The sequence below is a fragment of the Sorghum bicolor genome, chromosome 7 (assembly GCF_000003195.3).
Source record: "Sorghum bicolor cultivar BTx623 chromosome 7, Sorghum_bicolor_NCBIv3, whole genome shotgun sequence".
Taxonomy (NCBI): Eukaryota; Viridiplantae; Streptophyta; class Magnoliopsida; order Poales; family Poaceae; genus Sorghum; species Sorghum bicolor.
The window spans coordinates 37,206,884-37,228,210 of NC_012876.2; the positions used below are offsets into that span (position 1 = coordinate 37,206,884).

Sequence of the window (21,327 nt, forward strand, 5' to 3'; positions counted from 1 at the left end):
ATTCCAGCATCTACTTTTTCGATGATTTCGTCATACTTTTTCCTTTTTATTACGAGTTCTTAGGGATTCGTCGACTTAAGCTCGGCGTGTTCTCGAGTTCCGCGTGAGTACCTCTTGGCCGTGACATCCGGGCGCATCGCTGTTGTCGGGACCAAAGTATTCGAGTTACCACCTTTGCCGATAGCAAGGTCAAATCGGTTGGCACGCCTTAACGTTTGAATCGGGTATTAGCCCTTTGTGTTTGCAGAATAGTTTTTGCACCAACAGGTGCTCTTAATTTAAAAAAAAGATTTCTTTCCTGGTGAAGTGTGCCCACTTTACTTTTCCAAATAGTCTTTCAAAAAACAAGCATATTCACCGTAAGGTGAAGTGTGCCCACTTAGTCCCCGAGCCTGGTAGTAGGTGACATAGGCACGTGGTGCCAGGGTCAAAAGAAGAGTCCTCAAAGAAATTCTAAAACTGAGTTGCATCGCCAGATGCATCGTACCGATGTAGTCCCCGAGCTTGCTGGAAGGCGAAGTATGAGCCTTGTAGCAAGGTCTAAAAATTAGAATCATCCAGTCCCCGAGCATATCATGCTCGTTTGCCATCGTATAGACTAATCGACCAGTCCTCGAGCATATCATGCTCGTTTGCCATCGTATAGACTAATCGACCAGTCCCCGAGCATATAATGCTTGGTGGTCGGTACAGTCCCCGAATTTTCAAATTGTGGGCTGTGTTGACACCATTTTTGGGCACGTGTCCATGATTGGTAAAGTGTAGGTCGGCAAGATAAGACGGCAGTGCTTGATCTACAGGGTGAGTTGCCGATGAAGATGGTTGCCGATGGAAGGATGGTTGAACGTGACCAAGTCCATAGGTGATGATGTCTTTGTGTCGATGGCTATGACAAAGGAGTCTGCCGATGATACGGAGGGAGAACCTGGAAGTTGCCGATCGGCTTGTGGGGATGTTCTAGTTTGTCACGTGAGGATGGTTTTAGGTTTTCCTTAGTTATTTAGATCGTTTTGTACACAGATTCTGTTTAAATTTGGAATTCGAATTCTAGTCGTGTCTGGTTGTAGCTCTTTGAGCAGGATATAAATGTAGACCCTAGGGCCTTGTAATGAATCTATCAATTAATCAAACACACATTTTTACTCATATTCCAAGCATCTACTTTTTCGACGACTTCGTCATACTTTTCCTTTTCACCACGAGTTCTTAGGAATCTGTCGACTTAAGCTCGACGTGTTCTCAAGTTCCGCGTGAATACTTCTTGGTCGTGACATCCGGGCGCATCGCTGTTGTCGGGACCAAAGTATTCGAGTTACCACCTTTGCCGATAGTAAGGTCAAATCGGCTGGCACGCCTTAACGTTTAAATCGGGTATTAGCCCTTTGTGTTTGCAGATCAGCTTTTGCATCAACACATCTTTTGGCACGCATAGTGGGACGGATTCAAGATCAAGATCAACATGTCGACTTCTGAGTTTGATCAGGAGAACGTCATCCCCGTGACGGAAGCCAATCTCAAGGATGAGCAGAAGCAAGCTATTGCTAAAGCCATGGAGGATTACAAGCAACAATGCCTGAGGTCCTTCAACATAAATAGGAGCGGCGAAGTGATCCAGAAGGATGCACTGCCGGCGCCTCGGCAGGTTACCTTTGAAGCCAATCCTGGTAAACTTCAAGAGATGGTTGATAGTGCTATCAACCGCGCTTTAATCAACCAAGCTGGTGTGTTGTCCAATACGGTTTTCAATGCCGTGGCCAGAACCTTCAAGGAAGGACAATTGCCACCAGATTATGTGGGTCCCTCTCATCATCAGCCAGGGTCACCGGTGGTCACAGCTCCATCGGCTACCACAGCCGCTGTGGGAACACAGACTACCGTTCCTCCAAGCACGTTGGGAGTCACCAATGCACAATCTACACCGATGACAACCAATCCACCGACTTCAGATGAGCAGATTAGGCTCACTACAGATCTATTGGCATCGGCAATGTCAGGACCGGTCCCTCCTCCCAACTGGTGGGGTTATGGTATGCCCCTGGAATACTTGAAAACACCTGGCACATCTCAGGCAACCGATATGAGAGGCAAGGCTCCTATGGCATCGGCACCTCCAAATATGCCGATGAACCAGAGTCCCCAGTATACTACAACTACTACTGCAAGACCTTACACTGGGAATTCTCAAGCTCCAACGTTCCAGATGCCTAACGCATGGGCAGACTCAATGCTGATGCAACAGAGGTTTATGACTCAACCAGGGTATGTCAATTCGATGATCATGCCCAATCACCAGTCATCGGCAGGGCCTATGCCGATGAATGCTAATAGTGGATGGCTTGGGCAACAAGTCTTTCCACAAACACCCCAACAGAGTCATCAGGCTACCGGGCTCCAGCAAGGCCAGATCTATCCGAGGTTCCAGAATCAGGGGATCCCTAACCAGCCAATGAATCTCGGGCAGCAGGTTGGCGGACAGCAGATTGGCGGGCAACAGCTTGGTGGTCCGCAGATTGGGGGCCAAACGATTAACCCAATGTTTCATGCAGATCGTGCGCCGCACAGACACGTGGAGGCTTACCAGCAGGTGCCGAATCCGCAACCACCTCATCGGCAAGATGCCGATGCTTATTGGGCCGATAAGATTGCTGAAGTAATGAGAGACTAATTCAGGATAAAACCCAAAGTCAACACTTACTCTTATCGGACACCGTATCCTCCCGCATATGATTTGATCCCGCTTCTGAATCGGTACAAGGTACCGGATTTTACTAAGTTTTCTAGGCAGGATGACACGTCAACCATGGAGCACGTCAACAGGTTCATCATTCAATGCGGGGAAGCTGGTAACAGGGACGAGTTAAGGGTTCGCTTATTCTCGTCATCGTTGTCCGGATCGGCTTTCACCTGGTTTATATCATTACCTCCCAACTCAATGATTACTTGGGCCGATTTGGAGAAACAATTCCACAAATACTTCTTTTCTGGGGTCCATGAGAAGAAGATCACCGATTTGGTCAAATTAAGGCAACGCAATGATGAATCAGTTGAGAGTTTTGTGCAGAGGATACGGGAGGTCAAGAACAAATGCTATAGCCTGGTTCTGGATGATCGGCAGCTAGCCGATTTGGCTTTCTAGGGTTTGTTGCCGCACATAAGGGACAAATATGCATCTCAGGAGTTTGAAAGCTTAAGTCATCTGGTGCAGAGAATCTCTGATCAAGACATCAAGCCGTTTGAACCCAAGAGAGCATGGAAAAAAAAGGTATCATTTGTGGATGAAGCGGCAAGCTCGGACTTTGATGAAGAACCAGTCATCGGCTTGGCAGAATCGGTAAAAAATAAAAAGCCGATGTCTTCTCCTTTTGGACATAAATAGCTAGAGAAGTTCGCGTTTGACACCACTAAGGCCGATAGGATATTTGACTTTCTACTTCAGGAAGGTCAGGTCAAGCTGTCACCTTATCACGTGATCCCATCGGCTGACGAATTAAAAAGGATGAAATATTGCAAGTGGCACAATGCAACTTCTCATGACACTAATGAGTGCAAGGTTTTCAGACAGCAGCTGCAATCAGCTATAGAGTCTGGAAGGATCAAATTTGACAGTTCCAAGACCCAGAAGCCGATGAAGATTGATCAACATCCTTTCCCAACGAACATGTTGGATGCTAAGGGAAAGGCCAAGGTCTTGACGTCGGAAGCAGCTAAAATAAGTGCATCGGTGGATCCTCAGCATCAGATCACTACTGCCGATGCCAAAGGAAAAAGCTTGATCCAGGAGGGAGCTAACTCAGGAAGGCCTCCCCGATCTGGTATTGTGATAACTCACAAGAGGCCTCGGGAGACTTGGCAGCAACGTGAAGATCGGTACCGGCGCCAGCAAGAGGATTATCGTCGAGAAGAGGAAAGACGCCGACAAGAATGGAATCGGCATAGGGATCACTGGAATTGCTCGTTCTTCATTCATTGTTGAAAGGAAAATATCAAGCTTCCCACTATCAGAGATTGCCCTGAGTGCAACGGTTATGATCGATATGATAGATCCGACCGGCGCTATCACGACGACAATCGGCAATCTAATGGGCCGATTAGAGGAAGAGCGTCCGTTCACAATCGGCTGGGGGGCAGGCTCAGCGTGCACGACAGGCTTGGCGATCGTGTTCAATATTTTCCCAGGAACCAGGAAGAACTCGAAGAGATGGCTAATGCACGGGTTCTCGATGAGTTCATCTTTTGCCGAGATGCCAATACTTACCGAATGGAGCCAGGAGAAAATCGTCGCCCATCGGTAAGGCAGCAGCAACTTCCTCCCTGGTGTCCAGAGGGGTTGACCAGGACTCAGAAGAGAAGACTGCAGCGTGAAAGGCGAGAAGAGTTGAGCAAGGGGGAGAACTTTGGACAGTCTGGGGATCAGCAACAATCAGATCCTAAGGGGAAAGGTCCATCGACAGATGTCAACATGGTGTTTATGTTGCCGATGGAGTTCCTTGCACCATCCAGTGATGATGAGTTGGAATTTTCCGACCAGATAGCTCAGTTGGCTCTAGATCCGATGACGGCTACCTTCGAGGAGCCTGCCGATGATGAAAGGCAGCACCTCAAGGCCCTGTTTGTTAAAGGAAAAGTGGATGGTCAGCCGATGACCAAGATTCTGATTGATGGTGGAGCTGCTATTAATATCATGCCATATGCAGTGTATCGGAAGCTTGGGAAAGGGGATCAGGATTTAACCAAGACCGATATGATGCTTAAGGATTTTGAAGGAAATGTGTCTCCGGTAAAGGGAGCAATATGCGTAGAGTTGACCATCGGCAGTAAAACCTTGCCGACAACTTTCTTCGTGATCAGTGGAAAGGGTGCTTACAACTTACTGTTGGGAAGAGATTCGATTCAAGCTAATTGTTGCATCCCGTCTACAATGCACCAATGCTTGGTCCAGTGGGTATGTGACAAGATTGAAATTGTCCCGGGAGATTCTTCTTATGCCATCGCATCGGCAGAGGCAGACACCTACGAGAGGACTAGGTGTAATTTAGGAGAAATTTGGGAAAAGGATTTTCTCAAGGTTGCCGATTATGAGATTCCACTGATCCAAGCAGTCGGTTCTGATGAAGGTTTTTAATGGATAGGTTCGTCGATGGTGGAAAGTTAGGCCAGGGATTCACATCGGCCGATGATCTAGTAGAAGTAGATATAGGTAGTGGTGATAAGCCTAGACCTACTTTTATTAGTGCTAAGTTAAAACCGGAGTGTAAGCAATAGTTAACTGATTTGTTAAAAGAATATAAATATTGCTTTGCTTGGGATTATACTGAGATGCCTGGTTTGGACCGATCAATTGTTGAACATCGGTTACCTATCAAGTCTGGATTTCGGCCACATCAGCAACCCGCTCGCCGATGTAATCCTAATATTCTCCCTGATATTAAGGCCGAAATAACCAAACTTATTGAAGCCAAGTTTATTCGGCAGTGTCGGTATGCCGAGTGGATTTCCAATGTTGTTCCGGTCTACAAGAAGAACGGGAAGCTTCGGGTCTGCATTGATTTCAGGAATCTTAACGAAGCTACACCGATGGATGGATACCCAATGCCAGTTGCCGATCTGCTAGTTGACGCTGCGGCTGGGCATCGGATTATTAGCTTTATGGATGGCAATGCAGGATACAATCAAATATTCATGGCTGAAGAGGATATTCCAAAGACCGCGTTCAGATGCCCTGGTCATGTTGGATTGTTTGAATGGATAGTCATGACCTTTGGCTTAAAGAATGCTGGTGCTACTTATCAAAGGGCCTTGAATTTTATATTTCATGAGTTCATCGGCAAGCTGGTGGAGATTTATATTGATGATGTGGTGGTTAAGTCTGGAGACTTCACAAAGCATCTTGCCGATTTACGAAAGGTGTTGGAGTGCACAAGGAAGCATGGTTTGAAAATGAATCCCAATAGTGTGCATTTGGTGTATCGGCAGGGCAATTTCTTGGTTTCATGGTACACCAAAGGGGGATTGAGATCAGTCGAAGATCTATTGATGCTATCAATAAGATAGTGGCCCCTACCAACAAGACCGAGCTCCAGTCCTTGATCGGCAAGGTAAATTTTATCAGAAGGTTTATATCTAATTTGTCTGGTAAAATTCGTGCTTTCAGTCCTCTTCTTAAGTTAAAGGCCGATCAAGAGTTTGTTTGGGGGAAGGAACAACAGTTGGCTCTGGATGAAATCAAAAATTATTTAGTAAATCCTCCAGTTCTAATTCCACCTCAGCAAGGGAAGCCCTTCATATTGTATTTGTCTACCGATGGGATGGTCATCGGTTCGGCTCTAATTCAAGAGTTTGAAGGGAAGGAGCGTGTAATTTATTACTTGAGCAGGAGGTTGATTGATGCTGAGACCAGGTATTCGGCTATTGAGAAACTATGCTTGTGCTTATATTTCTCTTGTATCAAGTTAAGGCATTACTTGTTATCGGCCGAATGCACTGTTATTTACAAGGATGATGTAGTCCGGTACATGCTATCCATGCCGATTATGAGTGGCAGGATCGGTAAATGGATTTTGGCGTTGTCGGAGTTCGATCTGCGTTATGAATCGGCTAAGGCAGTTAAAGGGCAGATTATGACCGATTTTGTAACTCAACATCGCGGTACAGTGGAGGCTTTGGAAATTGTACCTTGGACGCTTTTCTTTGATGGATCTACGTGTGATTGGGGGGCAGGAATCGGTATAGTATTAATTTCCCCTCGGGGAAGGAAGTATGAGTTTTCCTTGCCGATTGTTGCCACGTCGACGAATAATCAGGCTGAGTATCAAGCTTTAATAAAGGGATTGAAATTGTTAAGAGAAGTTCATGTTGATGCTGTTGAGGTCTTTGGAGATTCTATGCTGGTTATAAATCAATTGGCTGGAAGCTATGAATGCCGAAGTGAAGTTCTCATAACTCATTACGAGCAGAGTATGCAATTGTTGAAGGAATTCAAGGATTTCCGATTAGAGTATGTTCCTCGATTGCATAATGAAGAGGCCAATCGATTGGCTCAGCATGCCTCGGGATATCAGCCTATGATTAATGCAATATCGGCAATTGGTGTCGATGATTGGAGAAAAGAAATCGTTGATTATTTGAAAGATCCATCTAAGAAAGTCTAAAGACGAGTTCGATTTCAAGCCACCAAGTATGTGCTCCTCGAAGATGAATTGTATTATCGAACTATTGATGGGTTTCTTCTCCGATGCTTAGGTGATGATGAAGCTAAGAGTTTGATAGGAGAAATCCATGAAGGGGTATGTGGGGCACATCAGTCGGCTTTTAAGATGAAGTGGATGATTAGGAGGAACGGGTATTATTGGCCGACCATACTTGAAGATTGCTTTAAATATTTAAAGGGATGTCAAGGATGTCAGAAATTTGGCAACATTCAAAGAGCACCCGCATCGGCCATGAATCCTATTATCAAAGCTTGGCCGTTCCGGGGGTGGGCTATTGACTTAATCGGTCAGATTTATCCGCCATCTAGCAAAGGGCATAAGTTTATCTTGGTTGCCACCGATTATTTCACCAAATGGGTTGAGGCTATTCCTTTGAAGAAAGTTACCTCGGCCAATATGATTGATTTTGTGAAGGAGCACATTATTTACCGATTTGGGATTCCTCAAACAATTACTACCGATCAGGGTACTATGTTCACATCGGGGGAGTTTGATGAATTTGCAATCGGTATGAGGATTAAGGTGTTAAACTCTTCTCCTTATTATGCTCAAGCTAATGGACAGGCCGAGGCATCTAACAAAGGAATTATCAAGCTTATCAAACGAAAAATTGAAGAAAATCCTAAGCGGTGGCACACATTGTTAAATGAAGCTTTATGGTCCTATCGAATGGCTTGTCATGGATCAATCAAGGTTTCACCGTATCAGTTGGTGTATGGACATGATGCAGTGTTACCTTGGGAGATTAAGACTGGATCTAGGCGACTATCTTTTCAAGATCAATTGGCTGCCGATGATTATGCTACCTTGATGACTGATGAGTTAGATGATCTAGCAGGACATCGGTTAAAGGCTTTAATGAGTATAGAAGAAAATAAGAAGAGAGTTGCTAGATGGTATGATAATAAAGTAAAGGCTAAGGAATTTGCCGATGGAGACTTGGTATGGAAAATAATCTTGCCGATCGGGACTAAAAGTTCAAAATTTGGGAAGTGGTCTCCCAATTAGGAGGGTCCCTATTGGATAAGTCGATCGGCTCCTGGTAATGCCTATATTCTAGAGACTCTCAAAGGAGTTGAATTTCCCAGAGCATTAAATGGCAGATATCTGAAGAAGTACTACCCAAGTATATGGGTCGATGCATAAAAGTTTAAATGCCGATAACGCTCCTATCGGCTGGATTGAAATGTGTCTGGGGCCGGACTTAATGTTTGAAAAGATGCCGATAATAGTCCTATCGGCTAGACTAAACATCAAGAGAGCTAGAAAGCGGAGAGGAGCGAGTATCTTGCCGATGAAGGGCTCACATGTTTAGCAGCGCTTGGATGGCCGATATGGCACGCAGGCGGATTTGGTTGGCTGCTTCTATCTCTTTGACGTCTTCATCGGCAGAACCTTCTACCAGCTTCAACTTCTTCTTCAACTGCAGTGCTTTGCGACCATGGACATTTCGCCCGTGCTCAAGAAGCTTGATTGTCTCCGGCAGTTGGCTTTCTTCCTGTCTGGCTTGGGACAGGGCATCCTCTACTTGGTTAAGTTCTGCCAACAGAGCTTCCCTTTTTGCCGACAGATCGGAGATTTTGTTCTTTAGTGCATCTCCCGAGGACTTCAGGGTGCCGATGGTCTGATGCTTTTCATCAGTAAGAAGTTTTTCTTTCATCATCTCCTCGGAAAGACGAGTCTGAGCGGTTCTATCGGCAAGGCGCTGGGCAGCCCTCTGGTACTGTAGTTGACGGCTCTCCAGGTGTGCTGCTTGAAAGAGAACTTCTTCGGCATCGGCGGGGATGTGGCCTCTCAGAGTCTTGAATAAAGCCTTGGCCGGATCGGAATCATCGACTAGCTGGGTTGTGTCTTGGTGGAGGAGAGCCGATAATTCTTCCAGCTTTGCCCTGACTTCTGCCGATGTGATCACAACTGCCCGAGAAGAGCTTGCTTCTTCACCCTCATCTTTGGAGATGTCGATGGCGAAAGAGAACAAGCTGACAGGAGAGTCCTGCTCTTGAAAAAGAAATAAAACGAGTTATTCTATGGCCAGGTATTGATAAATGATGCAAACAGAGGATGGATAACTTACCTATTTCAGGGCAATTTCCCGCCTCTGACTCGAAGATGCCGATGGAGCCACGGGTTGATCGGCCAGAGTTGCCGATGGAACTATGTCAGCTGAAAAATTAACAGAAGGGGTTATAAGGCCGGAAAATAAGTTCATCGGCAGTAATATTATAAAAGTGTGTTAACTTGAGGAAGAGCAATACTTGTCTGGATGGAAGAGACCACCGATGCTATAGTGGAACCTGCTGGATCGGTAGTTTGTTCATGCACATCAGCCAATGTGTCTTCTGGCTGAGGTACTTCCAGTTGAGGCTCTTCTAATTGGGGTTTTTCCACTTGTGGTGCTTCTTGCATTGGAGGGGGGAGATGGCACTTTGTTGCATCTGGGCTTCTGGAGAAGAAGGAGAAGATTCCACCAGGATTGGAGATACCGGGGGAGGAGAAGGCGTTGCTGCTCTTTGGTGCTTTGCTTGTGCCCTGGTGTTCTTGGCACCCTTTCTCTTCGGTTGACTGGACTGGGGGGCATCGACACTTTTGTTTCTGATCTTTGCCGATGCGCCGGTCTGCTGATATGGAAAAGATTTATGAATACAAGTGCGGCAGATGTGAAATAAGAATCGGTATGAATGAAGAGGTTTAACAATTACCTTGAACACATGTGCCAAGGTGGAAGCAGCTACCGATGGAGATATCTGAGTCCTCCTAGTGGTGACTTTCTTGAGGCGTACACCTCGATGCATGATGGCGGCCAGGGTGGGAGCGTTGTTGCCGATTGAAGAGATTGGACCTGATGGGAATAGGTCAATCGGCTTGCCACTCCTGCTGACCGATGGAGGGGTGTTGTCAACCTGCAAGATGATACAAAGGTAAATCGCCGATGGAAATAAAAATGAGACATCGGTTCGAAGATACTTACAGTGTTATCGGGAACTTTGTACTCAGGGTCGATCATGCCGCGATACGTAAGAGCCGATCTGCAGAACAGATGTTCCTTCCATTCTGCCCACCATTGCTTGTACGCCAGAGTGATGAAGGCGGCTGGAACCCACTCTGACAAGTCTACATCTGTATCGGCACTTGATGGCAGTTGGGCTACTCGAATCCATTCAAGGAGGCTAGTGATGGTTTCCCTGGGTTTTATCATGTCGGCATAACAGAGTGCAATCGGCAGCTGGCCGAAAGCTAATTGACGAGCTAATGCCGATGGGTTGTAAAACTCATAGGTCTGGATGGAGGTTTTCCCACTGCCAAAGAAATTCACTGGTATAGCTCTGGGAGTGATCAGTGCCATCTTCACTTCGTGATCCATGTTGAGAGCATCATTGAACGGGTTGAAAACCAGAGGAAACATGGTGTCTGGATCGTCATAAGCCAACCATGCTCGTTCCTCTCTGGTCAAGCCTTCATACAAGGTTTGGAAGAATCGGCTAACCTGGTCTGCATTACCCCCTGTACCAGGTAGAGCTATGACAGCTTCACCGAAGTTTAGGGGAGGACGTGTTGCTGATTCTTCTTCATCCAAATCATAGTCCTCGGTTATGTCCCTTGGAAAACGCTGTGCAAAAAGGTCAAACTCAAGACGCTTGTGCATGTGGAGACTGAGCCACATGTTGATGAACCACCAGGGACCTCCCAAGTTGCCGATAGGCTGGCCGAGTAGGAGTTTCCTAGTCACTTGGTGAAGGAGGTGGTAGGCTGCACCGAGCAGGTATCGGCCGAGGGGAAATCGGCCACCATTAGCCAAATTTTCTGCTGCTGCTAGGGCCTGTTCGTCTGTATTTTTGGATGTACCCTGACCAACCGCCGATGGTATGAGTTTCTACCTTAGCACTGGGTTTGGTATCGAAGAAATGAGTGCTATCGGCAGAAGATACATCTAGGCCAGTGAGCATAGCTACATCGGCAAGAGTAGGGGAAGCAGGGCCGTGGCCAAAGACAAAGGCGTTGAGCGTGTCTGACTAGAAGTATGATGCAGCTATCAGCAATGATTCATTTCTATGCATATCGGCAATAGACAACCTGATGCATTGGTCTAGTTTTCTCTCGCCCCACTGGACTTCATTTGAGTGGCTGACCCTCAAGAACCAATCCGTCCATCCCATGGTAGGACTGGGCCAAGAACGGAAAGTATCCTTCCATAGATTCAAAGAGAAGTTTTCGGCTCTAAAAGGGATCATGTTGGTTTCTGCGTTAATGAGGTCGGTTGGATCTGGATTCCCTAACGGACCAAGGCACTGGAGGTGTGGTTGATCGGTGGGGATGACAATTTTGTTGGACAGATCCTAATGGTTTTGGGTATATAAGGAAAAACAAGAACAAAAAGAAAAAAGGAAAATGTTCAGTAAAATGAATTGCGGATGAACAGGGATGCGAGAAAAGGCACAAAAGGTGGAGTCAAGAACTGACCTCAGGAACGGTGAAGTTGATGGCCATCTCGTCACGAGGAGAATGATTGAGGGCTTCGGAGTTGGTGAAGAAGGGGCTTCGTTGGAGATCTTGGAGCTCTTGAACAGCGCCACCGCCGAGAGAGTGGAGCTGGAACCGTGGAATGATGTGTTGGGGAAGGAGTACCCGAGAAGGAACTATTTATAGGACAGAACGGGAAAGGGCAAATCTGACTTATCTCTTTGCTGTATCCGTGAAATCCGAGAGTACTCAGGCAGATATGGTAACTATTCGCACGGTAATCAAGGGATTGTGCAGGCGATTTGACAGGAAGCGGTCATTATCCATAGATATTTCACTGTGCGAGATCTCCTGGTCGGTCCATCGGCATCGCCTTGTAACGGTCATATTGCCGATGGGCGAGTAACGTGGAGATAGCCGTTTGGGAGGATAAGATATGGACGTCCATCGGCAAGTCCCTGTAACGGTAATATTGCCGATGTGCGACTAAAGTGGAAATGTCCATTTGGGGAAGTTGAGGATTTCGAGGAATCTGCAGAGGAATAGGATTAGAGTTGTTCAGATTAAGGCTGTCGGTTACCAGATTGGGAGCATTAATTGCGGAAAGGCATCATTACTGCAGAGAATTTCGGAGCATTAATGATTTCATACTCCAAAATTGGGGGCATGTGTTGCACCGTTTTTGGGCACGTGTCCATGATTGCTAAAGTGTAGGTCGGCAAGATAAGACGGCAGTGCTTAATCTACAGGGTGAGTTGCCGATGAAGATGGTTGCCGATGGAAGGATGGTTGAACGTGACCAAGTCCATAGGTGATGATGTGTTTGTGCCGATGGCTATGACAAAGGAGTCTGCCGATGATACGGAGGGAGAACGTGGAAGTTGCCGATCGGCTTGTGGGGATGTTCTAGTTTGTCACGTGAGGATGGTTTTATGTTTTCCTTAGTTATTTAGATCGTTTTGTACACGGATTCTGTTTAAATTTGGAATTCGAATTCTAGTCGTGTCTGCTTGTAGCTCTTTGAGCAGGGTATAAATGTAGACCCTAGGGCCTTGTAATGAATCTATCAATTAATCAAACACACATTTTTACTCATATTCCAAGCATCTACTTTTTCGACGACTTCGTCATACTTTTTCCTTTTCACCACGACTTCTTAGGAATCCGTCAACTTAAGCTCGACATGTTCTCAAGTTCCGCGTGAATACTTCTTGGCCGTGACATCCGGGCGCATCGCTGTTGTCGGGACCAAAGTATTCGAGTTACCACCTTTGCCGATAGTAAGGTCAAATCGGGTGGCACGCCTTAACGTTTAAATCGGGTATTAGCCCTTTGTGTTTGCAGATCAGCTTTTGCATCAACAGGCTGGTCGACCAGTCCCCGGGCATATAGTGCTCGGTGGTCGGTGAAGTCCCCAGATCTCCAAACTGGCAGACTGGTCGACCAGTCTCCGAGCGTATAGTGCTCGGTGGTCGGTGCAGTCCCCAGATCTCCAAAATGGCAGACTGGTCGACCAGTCCCCGAGCGTATAGTGCTCGGTGGTCGGTGCAGTCCCCAGGAATGTCAGTCATCCACCAATTCTGCCTGTTATTTTGAAAAAAGCATCTTGCCACAATATGTGATGTGACGAGGCACCCTGGCATATTGTCAGATGGCTGCGTGAAAAGGTGGGCTTGGTAACTGTGCAGCCGCTCTTTGCGCAGTTCAAGAAAAGGAAACCATCAATTATACAAAAAAGCCGCCGTATTAACTGCCGATAATTGTTGAAAACCAAAACGCCGCATCCGCCGCTGGGCCCGCCCACTTCCCAAGAATACGGGAAGTGGAGGGGGTGGAGCCGTTGCTTATAAAAGCTTGACATTACCGCCGTAATCTTTACCCTACCTTTACCTCCGAGCTTTCCATTCTTGCCATTCCTGCCTTCTGCAACCACCACCAGTTCTCCCAGCTCACAATCGTTCCCGCAGCATCAATGGCGAAGAGTGACTCCAAGAAAAGGGCCGAGCTGATGGCGAAAGAGTGGAAGAAGTCCTGGAGCAGACGAGGTCCCTCAATGACCTCGTCAGCGTGGGGCTGCTTCACAGCCAGGAGCTCGGCGGCTGGAGGGCGCCGGAAGGGGAGAGTTACCCCGACCCCCGTGCCGTGAGATCGTAGTTTTTGAAGATTTTTTCAAGAGGGGCTTTGGGATTCCTGTCCACCCTTTTCTTCAGGGTCTTCTTCTTTACTATGAGATCGGGATCTGCAATCTGCACCCGAACTCCATTCTTCTTATTTCTACCTTCATCCATCTGTGCGAGGCCTATGTCGGAATAGAGCCGCACTTCGATCTTTTTCGCTACCTTTTTTGTTTGAGGAAGAAAGGAGCAGTTGGAGGCTCCAAGATTGCAGGTGGAGTGTACCTCAATCTGCGTGATGGGATGAAGAACCGGTATCTCAACTGTCCATGGAATACTTCTCTCACCGAATGGTACAAGAAGTGGTTCTATGTCAGGGAAGAGCCGGGCAGCTCCACGTTCTGCGACGTGGGCTACATTCCCGAGAATAGGGTCAGCTGGACGGACCGCCCGGCATTCGCTGGTCAGGTGGAGGATCTGATGAAGCTGATCGACTGGTCCCGCTTAGACGGGCCAGGAGTGGTCGGTAACTTTGTTTGTCGTCGAGTGATGCCCTGCCAGAAGAGGGTACACTCGGCGTACGAGTACGCGGGGAGCCAGGACCCGACCAGAATGAGTCCTGAGGTTCTGGAGAAGGCAGAAGTGCAACAGCTGTTGAACGAGTTGTTCAACTTTGCAGACGACAACCTTGTTCGAAGCGGTGATCGGATGCAGGCCTTCAAGCTGGGGTGACCAGCTCCTAAGGTAATATTACTGACTGAATTTACTTTGTGAGTACTTGTTCTCCCAATTGTTGACTTGTCTTTGATTCTATTGCAGATTGGAGACGTTGACCGGTGCGCAGTGTACATATCACTGGCACCCAGTATGGAGAATCCTGCGGGGATGGACCCGCCAGAGGACAATGCTGCTCGGTGTCCTCAACAAACCAGCAGCGAGGAGGAGCAGAACCGTCCCGCCCCGACCACCGAAGATAGAATGGCGGGGAAAAGGCCACCGGTGGCGGATCCGTCTCCGGCGGAGGCACTGCCAGCAGAGAGCAGCCAAGCGCCGAAGCGCCGTCGGCTCGTCAGGATCACTGATGACGACGATGAGGAGGAGGAGACCGTGCCTTCCTTGGTCCGGAGGCCGCGCAGTCGCCCGGATGTCGCGCCGACCACTAGCGACTGGGTGACCAGTGACCCTCCTATTCCTCACACCGAGCCAACTCGTATTAGGGCGACCGAGGCGGCAGCAGCGACCGGCAGGACCAGGAGGAGGGTCTTTACAGCGACGCATAGTAGAGAAAATTTCTTCTTGACACTTTTCCATATTATTATTGCTTTTGCATTTGTTACCGCAGTGTTTGACATTGGTAAGATGCCATGTATCTGTTAGTGCGGCGTCTGACGTCGATCCCGACCACGTTGCTGGGCGGAGGACAGCCGAGCCGGCGGCTGTCGTCGGGGACGCCGCGCAACAGACTGCTCGGGAACACCCCGAAGAGCAGCTCGCGGTAACGACCGCAGCTGAGAGTGCCGTGGAGCAACCAGCTCTGGCGACGTCCCAAGCGAACACCCCTGCAGGGGATGAAGAGGCTGCAAGGGTGCCTCCCCCGAGCAGTGCTGCAGAGGAGGACAGAGTTCCGACTCCCCCACCTGCTGAACAAAGGAGGGTCCCAACCCCGCCCCGAGCAGGGGTCTCTTCACCAGTAAACTCCCCTGGCCGGGATCAGGGTCCAGTGATGCCTGCGACCGCGGCTGGGGGTACTACGGAGGGCGAGAAGACCCAGACGGCCTCCGACGATGAAGTGGAGGAGATCAAAGGTCATCTCCAAGATGGTCGTCAGCACGTTTACGTGTGGCGCCAACGCAGGGACCACTTCATTGGTCATGAAGAACTCGCGGAGACGGAGGAGGCCGCGAGGGTAGAGCGCGCAGCGAAGCGGCTTGTGGACGAGGTTAAGGTAAGTGGTCATTTCGGCTGCTCGAAGTTTATATGCATTGTTCCTGGATTTAGCATGTATTCTTCTTGTAGGGCGCAATGAAAACGGCGAAGTATCGGAAAAGGTCCTTCGACCAAATTGAGGGCATCATGGCCGAGAACAAGGCCCTGTCCGCGGAGGTGGACCGGCTTCGGTCGGAGGCCGAGGAGAAGACGGCCGAGATGGGTGCTCAGGAGGAGCGCCTACTCGACCTCAATCGGCGTTTGGCTGACCAGGATCGGCAAAGGAGAGGTCGGTCATATATTCCGAGCAGCTATTTGTAGCCACGTAGTCATTTTTATTGACCAAAAATTGCTCTTCCAGACTTGGAGGAGGAGGTTGCACACCTCCGACAAGAAAAGGAAAGGCTCGACCAGGAGCTTGCTTGGGCGCTGGAGACCGAACACCGAACTGGCGAGGAGCTGAGTAGCAAGAATCGAGAGTTATCTGGTGAGAATTGTTCTATCCCTTTTTCGTTTGACTGCCCAACGTTCCGTTTCTTGTTTGTGTACTAACCTCCTACTTGGTTTACAGTGCTCAAGGTGAATACCAAGAAGCACTTGGACGAGCTGATCAAGGACCGGGACTCCTGGAAGGCCAATTGCATTAAGCTTTGGAAAGGAGTGGCCCCGGTTCTTGACTTGATCAGCCCCGAGCTCCCTGAAGACCAGCCTCACGCGCCGAAGTTGACGCTAGTCGAGAAGGCGCAACGGGCGTGGGACTGGCTCCAGCAGTTCGTCAAGGACGCCGGGGAATTCGCCGGTGCGCACGTCCTTAGCATGGTGCGTGCCCACTATCCTCTGGTCGACCTATCCAGACTAGAGAGGGGGTATCCCAAGGAGGTTGGTCCGCAGGAGGCAGACGACCTTCGTGTTGGTTTGCTTGACCTGTCGTCGACGGTGATCGGCGACATCAACCTCTGCGGCACGACAACTCCCCCCGACCAGCCCGGGTCAGATAGGTCGGCCAGAGAGTTGGCGGGAGCGTCCGTTGCCGGAGATGGGCGGTCGACGCCTGCGGTCTCGACCAGCCAGGCGCCGGTGGCCCCGACCCCTTCGACTGAGCAGCAAGGCCGAGCGGGTGATCAGCCCGAGCAGTAGGCCTATAGAGTAGTCTGTAGGAATAGACTAGGGACCGCCCAGAGGGGTGTTTATTGTAAACTCTGTATACAAAGTTTGTAATAAAGTTTGATTTTTCATGACCATGGTTCTGAGCGCTGTAACATTGTCTGAGTGATGTATCACTGATTCGAGTTAATAACTCTTAAGGACTTTCATCCTAAAGGCGGTTGTTGCACTTTGTCGAAAGCTCTGCATATAAAAGAAGTACATAGCAAGAACGAAAAAAAAATTATTAATGCTGATCATAAGAAGTTTACAAACGAAATGTTCTGGAACTTATGGGTAAAAACGCCGCAGATTGTTTATGTGCCAAGAGTTAGGCAGGCGTGTTCCGTCTGGGTACACCAGTCTGTAAGATGTAGGGCGTGTCACTTCTGTGACCACTAAGGGTCCTTCCCAAGGTGTGGATAACTTGTGCGTCCCTTCTTGGCTTGTTTTCCACTTGAGTACAAGATCACCGACCACAAAGGAACGGTCTTTGACGTTCCTGTTGTGATACCTCCGGATGGCTTCGAGATACTCTGCTGTTCGGAAGCATGAGAGTAAGCGATTTTCTTCCGTGCAATTGATTTCAAGCTCCCTAGCGATGTCAGCTGAAGACTGGTCGAAGTTTTCGACTCTTGGAGATCCGAAGGTTATGTCAGACGGAAGCATTGCCTCAGTTCCGTAAACCATGAAGTAGGGTGACACACCCGTGTTGCGACTGGCCTGTGTTCGGAGACCCCAGACCACAGCTAGCAACTCTTTCATCCATCGTCCTGGTGCTCTATCGTTCTCTGTGTACAGCCCTTTCTTCAAAGCGTCGATGATCATTCCATTTGCTCGCTCTACTTGGCCGTTGGCTCGTGGGTGAGCTACTGACACATACTTTACGACTATGCCCCTGTCATCGCAGAAGTCCCAAAATGCAGTGCCAGTGAACTGAGTGCCCAGGTCGGTAATTATGCTGTTGGGGACCCCATATCTGTGTATGATTTGGTTGAGGAATTCCACAGCCTTCTCGGAGGTTGCTTTGACCAATGGCATGTACTCGATCCACTTCGAGAATTTATCGATTAACACGAAGACGAACTTCAAGTTGCCGGGGGCCGGCTTAAACGGCCCGATCATGTCCAGGCCCCAACAGGCGAAAGGCCAGGATGACGGGATAGTTTGAATCTCGTGAGCAGGCACGTGATCCTCTTGGCGAAGAACTGACATCCTTCACAATGTCGGACTAGTTTCTTGGCGTCGGCGACCGCGGTTGGCCAGTAGAAACCTGCTCGAAAGGCTTTCACGACCAGTGTTCTGGAGGCCGCATGGTTGCCGCAGGACCCGGCGTGTATGTCATCTAAGAGCTTGACACCGTCATTCTAGGATATGCATTTGAGCAGCACTTCGGAACTTGCGTTCTTTCGCATAAGTTTGCCATCCACCAGTATGTAATTTTTGGATCGTCAAATGAGGCGCTCGTTCTCCGTTTTATCCTGAAAGCCCGATCCATCCGATATATACCTGATGAAAGGGGCGCGCCAGTCACGGTTGCTGGTTGTCGGGGTGGTGTCGTGTATGAGCATTGCCTCATTAGGTTGCTTTTCGACCAGGTCTGTGCCCACACTTGGCGCGTGGATGTCCTGAACGAAAACGCCTTGCGGGATCTGGGCCCGAGATGACCCTAACTTTGACAGCGCATCCGCTGCCTGGTTCTTATCCCGAACCACGTGGATGTACTCTATGCCATAGAAATTGGATTCCCATTTGCGAATTTCTTTACAATAGAGGTCCATCTTCTCGTGTGTTGTGTCCCATTCCTTGTTTAGCTGGTTGATGACTAGAGCAGAGTCACCATGGACGTAGAGGCGCTTGACTCCCAGTTCGACGGCCAGTTGTATGCCATGTAGGCATGCTTCGTATTCGGCGACGTTGTTCGATGCCGGGAAGAGGATCCTAAGGACATAGCGCAGTTTGTCCTTGTTGGGCGACACGAAGAGTATCCCGGCACCAGCGCCATTGATGTTTAAGGACCCGTCGAAGAACATCGACCAGTGGTCGGGGATGTCAGAAACAGAGGGCTCGTTGAGATCCGTCCACTCTGCAATGAAATCAACCAGGGCCTGAGACTTGACGGTGGTGTGGCTCTGGAAATCCAGGGAGAATGGGCATAGTTCCATTGCCCATTTTACAATTCTGCCGTTAGCGTTCTTGTTGCGCAGAATGTCCCCCAGAGGGAAACTGGTGGTTACCAAGACCCGATGACCGTCGAAGTAATGCTTTAGCTTCCTTGACGTTATTAAGATGGCGTATATGAGCTTTTGTATCTGTGGGTACCTGGTCTTGGACTCGTTTAAGACTTCGCTTATGAAATAAACGGGTCTCTAGACCTTATACACGTGGCCTGGCTCGTCCCGCTCGACCACCATTGCCGTGGAGACAACCCTGTCGGTTGCTGCTATGTAAAGGAGCAGGTCCTCGTTGGGTTGAGGTGCTGTGAGAACGGGTGGCGAAGTGAGAAAGGTTTTGAGCTGGGTGAACGCAGCGTCGGCTTCCTCTGTCCAGGAGAATTTTTCTGACGCCTTTAGGAGCTTGAAGAAAGGGAGGCCTTTTTCTCCCAGACTAGAAATAAAACGGCTGAGAGCAGCCATGCATCCGGTGAGCTTTTGAATATCCTTGACGTTCTTGGGTGGTCGCATATCGAGCACTGCTTTTACTTTTGAGGGATTCGGCCGTATGCCGTCGCGGCTGACACGTTGCCGAGCAGTAGACCGAAAGGGACCCCAAAGATACATTTTTTAGGATTAAGCTTCCACTTGTATTTATTTAGTGCCTTGAAAGTTTGGTCTAGGTTGTCGATCAGAGTGCTCGCGTCCTTTGTTTTGACGACGACGTCATCTACATAAGCTTCGACGAGGTCATCACGAATCTCGTCGTGGAGGCATTGCTGGATGGCCCGTTGATAGGTGGCTCCGGCGTTTTTGAGTCCAAAGGACATGGTCATGTAGCAATACACGCCGAAAGGAGTGATAAAAGATGTTTTGATCTGGTCATCTTCCTTTAGCGAGATCTGGTGATAACCAGAGTAGCAGTCTAGAAAAGAGAGGAGTTCGCATCCGGCCGTTGAGTCGACCACCTCGTCGATGCGAGGGAGACCGAAAGGATCTTTAGGACAGTGTTTATTGAGATCAGTGTAATCAACGCACATTCTCCATTCATTATTCTTTTTGCGTACAAGAACCGGATTGGCGAGCCAATCGGGATGATACACTTCTTTAATAAATCTGGCTGCTAGAAGCCATGTTATTTCTGTCCTAATAGCCTCCTTTTTGTCACGAGCGAACCGTCGCAACTTCTGCTTGATGGGTCTTGCGATCTTCGAGACGTTTAAGGAGTGCTCGATCAGGTTTCGTGGGACGCCGGGCATGTCTGCGGGTTTCCATGCGAAAACGCTCACGTTGTCCCTTAGAAACCTGACGAGCGCGTCTTCCTATTTAGGGTCCAGGTTGGCCCTGATGAGGGCTATCTTCTCGGGGCTGCCGTCGACCAGCTGTACTTCCTTGTGCTCTTTGGACTTTGAATTCTTCCTTACAGTCTCCTGCTCGTGTAGTCGGAGCTGGTCGGGTGGGACCTGTGCAGCTTGGGCTACTGTTTCTGCCATGTGGATCGAGAGATCAATTGCTTCGGTGATCTTGAAGCTTTCCTCCTCGCAAGTATATGCGGTGTAGACATTGCCCCTGACAGTTAGGACGCCCTTCTCTGTAGGCATTTTGAGGACCAGGTATGAGTAGTGTGGAACTGCCATGAATTTTGTCAGCGATGGTCGGCCCAGTATTGCATGGTAAGTTCCTTCAAAGTTGGCGACCACAAAGTTGACGAACTCTGTTCGAAAGTGGTCGGAGGTTCCGAACTGGACAGGCAGTGTTATCTGTCCGAGGGGTACCGAACTTTGACCTGGCAGGACTCCCCAGAATTGAGCGTCGTAGGGCTTTAGCTGTGTCGGGGTTATCTTGAGAGCAGGCAAGCTGTTGCGAAAGAGGATGTCAATGGAGCGTCCCCCGTCGACGAGCACGCGCTCGAATCTGATGCTGTTGATGCAAGGATCCAAGATTAGAGGGAAATGTCCTGGCTCCGGGATGGCGGCCCACTGATGCTTCCTGCTGAAGGAGATTTCCCTGTGTGACCAGAGGGGAAATTTCAGATCGGCGACCAGACCGTCCGTGCTGTCCACATTGAGGCAGGCTCTTTTTAGGAGCTTTCTCTCTCGCTTAGACTCGATGGAAACTTTGCCTCCGAAGATAGAGTGGACTACGTCGGTGGGATTGACATACTGGTGCCGTGGGTCCCTAGCCTGGTCCTCATCTTCATCTTCGTGATCGCGCCCGTCCTGTTTCCCGTTTTTCTTGGTGGGATCGTCTTGAGCAGCCCGCCGCGTGTATATGCTTTTGAGGACACGACATTCTTCCATCGTGTGATTAGACTTAGGGTGGAGT

The 21,327-nt window shown here is 48.9% G+C and overlaps 1 protein-coding gene across 1 annotated transcript; it reads left to right on the forward strand.

Moving 5' to 3' along the window:
• Positions 14,759–16,289, forward strand: LOC110437257 (probable endo-1,3(4)-beta-glucanase ACLA_073210). The gene is made up of 3 exons (XM_021465640.1): positions 14,759–15,040; positions 15,123–15,725; positions 16,278–16,289. The coding sequence occupies exons 1-3, from the start codon at positions 14,759–14,761 to the stop codon at positions 16,287–16,289; spliced, it is 897 nt and encodes a 298-aa protein (XP_021321315.1).